The sequence below is a fragment of the Palaemon carinicauda genome, chromosome 2 (genome assembly GCF_036898095.1).
Source record: "Palaemon carinicauda isolate YSFRI2023 chromosome 2, ASM3689809v2, whole genome shotgun sequence".
NCBI classification, from domain to species: Eukaryota; Metazoa; Arthropoda; class Malacostraca; order Decapoda; family Palaemonidae; genus Palaemon; species Palaemon carinicauda.
Window position 1 is genome coordinate 123,540,212 of NC_090726.1, and position 7,404 is coordinate 123,547,615.

General features: G+C 42.3%; 1 protein-coding gene across 1 annotated transcript; it reads left to right on the forward strand.

Moving 5' to 3' along the window:
• The first annotated feature begins 3,839 nt into the window (after positions 1 to 3,839).
• Positions 3,840 to 4,269, forward strand: LOC137621073 (histone H3-like). The gene has a single exon (XM_068351517.1). The coding sequence runs from the start codon at positions 3,840 to 3,842 to the stop codon at positions 4,248 to 4,250; it is 411 nt and encodes a 136-aa protein (XP_068207618.1). The 3' UTR covers positions 4,251 to 4,269.
• Positions 4,270 to 7,404: the final 3,135 nt, after the last annotated feature.

The window sequence follows — 7,404 nt, forward strand, 5'->3', positions numbered from 1 at the left end:
ATTATTAAGGTCACTGGCCACTGGTATATTCCTATTTGCTGGATTGATGGATCGACTTAAAGCTACCTATTATCACTCTGTTTGACAGATTAGAATGGTGTGTTTTAAGTAATCTGAGTATTAATCGCAATTAAAGCTTATGGTCAACTTTATTATCTATATTAATGTTATTTGCATTATCATTGGTAATGCCAAAATATGTATTGTATATTTCAACTTTGCTTCTCTGTCTTTAAATGCTTTTATGGGCTCAAGCCATGTCGTCCTGATGGAAGTTCCTATAAGTAGCTTCCTAAGGGATATATGTACTACAGTTATATTCCCAGAGAATTTTACCTTTAGGTATCCAGAATTCTAACTCCTTGCACGAATATCCTTAAATTTCTCTCAAAGATATTGCATAACATCAGAGGACGTATTCTTGACACGCCACATAGCAATCTGCACCCCTAATAGCATTAACGCTTCGAGGGGGAAGTGGCAGAATAGAAGGGGAGCCGTATCAAGGTTACCCTAGTTCTCATACTATTGAGTATCACAACAGCGCCATATCCAAGATGGCGAATATTCCATATTTTGTAGCGATTTTGCTCGGTGGTGTTCCCTGTTAATCTGACTTTTCCGATCGATTTTCAAGGATTTTTATTATGCATTTTCCAGCTTCTTTCTCTTCTGAGAAGTTGAGTATTGAATCTTTACAATATGTGTTTTTAGTTTTTGTCTCACAGTGAAATTAGAGTAATTTATTGTGATTAGGAGCTAGGCCTGTTACCGGGGACGCCATGAGAGCTGTCGTTCGTTGGGTGTTTTATTTAGTTAGTAGAACGACATTCCTGGTGTTTGAAATAGCATTAATAAATTATTTATGAAGCTATTTAGGCAATTTTATATTTATAAAGATATTAATAGGCAAAAATTTTTCCTTTTCCTATGTCGATCATATATGTCAGAGTTTCGGTGGTATAGGTAACCGAGATCTCGCCTTGCCTAGGTAACCTAACCTAGGCAACATATACTTTCGACATTTCCCCGGTTACCCTCGTGTATTGGTTATCAATTTATTGGAGATAGATATCTCCTGGAATTATTATATAACCAATACTCGTCTCTATTAGAGATTTAAGGGTAATCCCTCTTCCCTCTGAGTGTAGCCTTTGACTACAACCCTAATGGGTCGGCCTTGAATTTTCAATTCAGGCATGACTATCCTAGGGTTTTTCTGTCTCGTCCCTTAGCTGTAAATGGCAAGTTTTAGGATTCGGTCAGAAACTCAGAGTATTTAGTCTTGTGTCGGCAGTCGGCCGGCAGGGTGAATAGTCATTCCCTGCCAGCTAGACTGCCGGCATAGGAGGCTAGCCCTCCCTAGGCTACACCTGAAGTGGTTGTATGATGTCGCCATCTTCTTCCTGTGGCCTAGTAGACTAGACCTATGCTCGCTGACCCTAGGCTGAAGTGTAGTATCTTCTTAGGCCTAGGATGGCGTGGCACTGGAACTCTGTTTCTCCCTTGTTGAGAGGAGGTGGCACTGCTGCCATCCCCTTAACTGTATTGAGCACACCCTAGGCTGGAGAATAGATGATTCTCCTGCCGCCTGGGATGGCGCCGATACTGAAACAGAGTTTCTTTAAGGTGTTTAGGTCTGGTAAAATTGCCAGCTCCTACCACACCTCATATAGGACCCTTTTTCCTCCCCCTCTGTTCTTTTATGATACCGGTATCCTGCAACCTTACCGATACCGGTGGGTTGCCGGTGCTGGCCAGACTCCTTCCCCACTGCCGTTGTCTGGCTGCCCGCGGCTACTTAATGATAGGATGCGTAAGCTACTATTTCAGAAAGCAAATAAGGAAATAATGGTGCCCCAGGCACCAATTACATCTCCCGATGGCCAGATAGCCTTTGGGAAGGAGGGCAGGAATTGCCCATGGGAAGAAGGGAAGAATTTCGTGTCGGAATTGTTTCCGCCTATGCCGGCTCTAAAGCCATTGACGTCGACATCTTTATCTTCTACCCCTCTATTAGAGGGAATGGACCATTTATGGGCCTAAGTGAATAATCTATTAGAGAGCTTTCGCAAACAACACGAAAAGCAGGAAGTAAAATGCAAGATAGAGCCTAGTAAAGCTCCACTTGTTGCTTCCCAAGGGTCATACAAACGACCCATGGATCAAGACCTTCTGACATGCTTCAAAACCAATCCCTGGAGGTTTGTGGAGCTGATGCCAATTTTAAATGGCAAACTCTACATCTCGGAGAAGATGGGTGCTGTTCCTTTGGACAAAATCCAATTTTGGCCAAGCTTTGATGCTTTTCCTAATTGTTTTGTTCGACTGAAGGATGAACCAAAGTCAAGAAAAGGAACGAAATCGAAGGAAGTCATGATTCTCGACCATAATAAGGCTCAGGCTATCCTGTCAAGTAGACTGGAAAAGGCGGGTTACTCGGTGTCGAAGATATCCACACTGAGTAACAGACACCCTTCCTTTCTTGATCCTGCTTCAATTTCATTCCCCTTTATGGGGAAGGCATTTAAATCTGTTGCCAAGGCAGTGGAGGCAGGTATGCCATGTCCTGCACTCGAGGAGTGCAAGCCTCTGTCACCAGCCTTTCCCAGATAGGAGAAGGACTGGAAGGAAGTCCATTTAACTTTTTCAGTAGGAAGATTAGATGCGGATGTCGCCAGTCGACAGTTTAACGAAGTTCTCCCTAAACTATCCGAGTTTCTCTTGTATAATGAACAAGAGACAAAGGAGAGACTTGCAGCCTCCCTATCTTTACAAAACTACTTAGAGTTGTGTTCATCCCATCAAAGAACCCCAGACATGCTCATGGTTTTACCCAAATTGCATATGGCTACCTTAGTGAAAGACCTTTACGCCTTTATGAAGGCTAGGAGAGCATGTAGGGAGTTTGTGTTCGCTGCCACAACACTGAAACATGCGATAAGGAAGCTAATATCTTCCAACATCTGTAGTAAAGACCTCTTCCCAGACGAGGTATGCAAGATAAGCCTCAAGAAGTCTCAATTCTCTCCAGCTCAAAGGTTTCAATGGCTGTAAAATCATTGAAGTCTGTAGTCACACCAACTCTCCTTTCCCATAGGAATATAAAAGGAGATTGTAAGGATGGTCAAGAGACTCGGGTAATCAGTCAGATTTCCAAGGAGTTAACAAGGAGGAGTTCTGAACTCTCTCCAGTTCGCAGTAGTGACAGACCCAGCGCTAAGAGCACAGCTGAAAGATGCGTCAAGAGTCTGGAGAAGATACGCATCAAACGCTTGAAGAGATGTAAAAAGGCCAATATAGGTTCTTCCTTAATTTCTTGTCTAACAAAGGTTAAAATACGAAAGTCCCAAGACCATGTTGGTCCTGTCATGAGTGGGGAAGCTCTCTCCTTCGACTTCCTTCAACTGATCTAGGATACCGAAGCGATAATGAGACGTCGCAATCGACAATGCTAGAAAATGTCTCATAAGGTATAGGTGACGTTAACCATCCCTTACTTAGAGGGATGGCACCTGTCAGCACCTGTGACAGTGGATGCTCTATGTCAGCTCAAGCTGATAGAGCTAGAATGGTCCAAGGACGCAGACCTATTCCCTCCCAGATGGAGGCAAGTCCCAGATCTGCAAATTGACCTCTTCATCACGAGCGTCTTCAAGAAACTACCTCGATATGTAGCCCCATACGAGGACCCTCTAGTGAAGTTAACAGACATTATGTCTCTGGTATAGAAGGGATGGACTCAGATATCCTTGTTCATCCCATCCAATCGCCTGCTGAAGGTTCTCCACATGCTGAGATCCTTCATTTGCGTTTGTTCACTCAATTCGTAAACAACAATGGCTCGTACCAAGCAGACCGCCTGTAAATCCACTGGAGGAAAGGCTCCCCGCAAGCAGCTTGCAACCAAGGCTGCTCGCAAGTCTGCCCCTGCTACAGGAGGAGTCAAGAAACCCCATCGTTACAGGCCTGGTACCGTTGCCCTCCGTGAGATCCGTCGCTACCAGAAGAGCACAGAACTTCTCATCAGGAAGCTCCCCTTCCAGCGTCTGGTGCGTGAAATCGCCCATGATTTCAAGACTGACCTTCATTTCCAGTCCTCTGCTGTCATGGCCCTTCAGGAAGCCTCTGAGGCTTACCTCATCGGTCTCTTTGAAGACACCAACTTGTGCGCCATCCATGCCAAGAGAGTCACCATTATGCCCAAGGATATCCAGCTGGCTCGCCACATCCGTGGAGAGAGAGCTTAAGTTTACACTTAACCCCTCACTCTAACAAAAATTTGCTCTATTGGCTCCCAAGTAGCCCAAGAGCAATCTGTCCTCTTTAGTGAAGGAACTGAAGCTGAGGCTGGCCCTAGTTCTGAACTCAGGACTATATCAGAGGGTTCAGAAGTTTATTGCCTTCGATTTATCACGGAGAACTCGAACCCTTCATTTCATGATTTCCTTGCCCTAGCGGTTAGGAAAAGATTTGGGTTCTCAGAAGGCAATATAGAATTCTTAGAAGAATACAAGTCTAAGTCAACGAGAAGCCAATATGAGTGTTCTTGGAAAAAGTGAGTTGCTTTTGCTAAAGCAAAAGGACCGGAAGAAAATTCGATGAACTTCTGTCTATCCTTCTTTGTCCACCTTCATAATCAAGGCCTAGCGGCCAATACGATAACTACGTGCAAATCAGCCTTGACTAGACTTCTTCTACATGCCTTTCAAGTAGATCTGTCGAATGAAATCTTTAATAAGATTCCAAAGGTATGTGCAAGGCTTAGGCCTGCACCACCACCAAAGCCCCTCTCATGGTCTTTGGACAAGGTCCTACATTATGCCTCATCTATGAACAATGAAGATTGTTCCTTTAAGGATCTAACTCAAAAGGTTATTTTTCTGTTCGCTATAGCCTCAGGGGCTAGGGTAAGTGAAATAGTGGCCCTATCTAGAGACGAGGGCCACATTCAGTTCACAGAAGCGGGAAAACTGAACCTCTTTCCTGATCCAACCTTTCTCGCTAAGAATGAGCTACCCACTAAGAGGTAGGGTCCCTGGAGAATTTGCCCTCTGAAAGAAGATGTCTCTCTGTCCAGTAGAGTGTCTAAAGGTCTATCTTCGTAGAACTTCAGACTTCAGGGGAGGACAGCTTTTTAAAGGAGAAACCTCTGGATCAGACTTATCCCTAAAACAACTGAGGGCGAAGCTCACCTTCTTTATTCGTAGAGTAGATCCTGACAGTACTCCCGCAGGTCATGATCCGAGAAAGATTGCTTCATCACTGAACTTCTTTCAGTATATGGACTTTGAGCGTCTTCGTTCATTCACCGGATGGAAATCATCCAGAGTGTTTTACAAACACTATGCTAAGCAGGTCCATGAACTGAAGCATTATGTGGTGGCAGCAGGTAGCGTATTAAAACCTGCCGTCTAACTCTGCGATGAACAGTTAATTGACTGGGACTGTCAATTGAAGGGAGAGGGGGCCATCACTTTTAGTGTGAACTCCCTTTGAATAAGTGTTACTATGGTGACACTTACTCTGTTCAAAATCCCAGTTGTGGAATTATACAGATACCACTAGTGCCGTGTGTACATAGTACACAGTGTTGATGGAATGTAAACGGTGCAGAGTTTACAAAGAAAAATTTTATTTTAAAATTTCTTCAATCAGAGAGTGGCACTCATCATTTCTTTTTCTTTAAACAAAGAAATATAAATTCTGTATACGTTACGTGTATAATTCCGTTATCATGCTACATTCATCTTACTGGTTAAGTCATTTAGTAATTTATTTGGAATAAATGTCTATTAGAATGTATTTGAGTCCTAATTCGCCCGACAATTGCATGATTAGAATGCCAGAGTTCTTTAGCTTACTAAAGTAAGTATTCTTCATATAGTTTTATGCTCACAAACAATAGATATAAGAGACACTGATATTGATTCGGCAATATATACAAACTATGAGACGGTTTGTATATTTAGTGTATACTTATGTTTGTTCATATAATATATGCTAACCTTGAGGCCCCTTTCTACTGTCTAGTATGACTCTTCCCTGTAGGGGGCAGGAAGCACTAACATCGTTTATGATTAGTGATGATGACGGATAACGGTAACGTCATTTGTCTCAATTGGTCCATATGACCATAGAAATGTTGTCCCAAGATTAAGGCACTGATGAAAATCCACAGATGCATTAATGCTCTGGTACGCTTCCAACAGGACGACATGGCTTGAGCCCAAAAAACGGATTTTGAGCAAAGCGAAAAATCTATTTTTGTGTAAGATGGCCATGTCGTCCTGATGGACCTACCCTTCTTTTCTAGAAAGAAAAGACCTTCACAGTATCCCTCCCGAAGTACTTTATCTGTAGCACCATGCTCAATGCTACAAGGAATATTCGCCATCTTGGATATGGCGCTGTTGTGATACTTAATCGTATGAGAACTAGGGTAACCTTGATACGGCTCCCCTTCTATTCTGCCACTTCCCCCTCGATGCGTTAACGCTATTAGGGGTGTAGATTGCTATGTGGCATGTCAGGAATACTTCCTCTGATATTATGCGATATCCTTGAGAGAAATTTAAGGATATTCGCTCCAGGAGTTAGAATTCTGGATACCTGAAGGTAAAATTCTCTGGGAATATCACTGTAGTACATATATCCCTTTACTTATAGGAACTTCCATCAGGACGACATGGCCATCTCACCCAAAAATAGATTTTTCGCTTCGCTCAAAATCCGTTTTCTGTATTTTATTTTATTTTTCTGTGTGTCATGCAGGTTTGAACTACAAAAAAGTGAACAATGTAATCTGTTGATAGAATGAACTAGGATTTGAAGCATCATATCACTGTACTCATTTTTTGGCAAACACTAAAAAACACATAGTAAATTTCACATAAAATTAAACAAAACATTGCGTAGCCTATGCAATATCGCGTATCAAAAATCCTTAAAAAGAAGGGCAGTGGAAACTCATGTGCTAGACTTTGGGCATTATTTCATTAAGGCAAACGAGATAGCCTGTTAGCTTATTTTTTTAAGGTGATTGTTCAGTTCAGTCAATACTTTTCACCTCCATTCCCGTTTCCTTTCTTTAATTTTTTCTGCTCAAACCATAAATTTTATTTCATAGAGAATCTGCCGGTGTTGAGAAGACACCCCCAAATGTGACTCCCGGAGCCAATTGAAACTACTTCCCGACCCACAAGTTTACATCACTCCCCACTCACTTGAAACTATTTTCATAGCACTCCCACCAGGTTGAAATGACCCCATTTTGAATGCCCAAAATAGAAACAATAGACAAAATATTATATTTTTTTTACAAAATTTCTGCTTTTTGCGACCAACAACATTGAAATGAAACTCTGTCTTGTTCTCAAGGCACAAAATCTCGTTAACCATACT

Bases quoted from the DNA above. Each gene is read 5' to 3' on its own strand.
- LOC137621073 (XM_068351517.1), top strand. From the start codon at position 3,840: ATGGCTCGTACCAAGCAGACCGCCTGTAAATCCACTGGAGGAAAGGCT.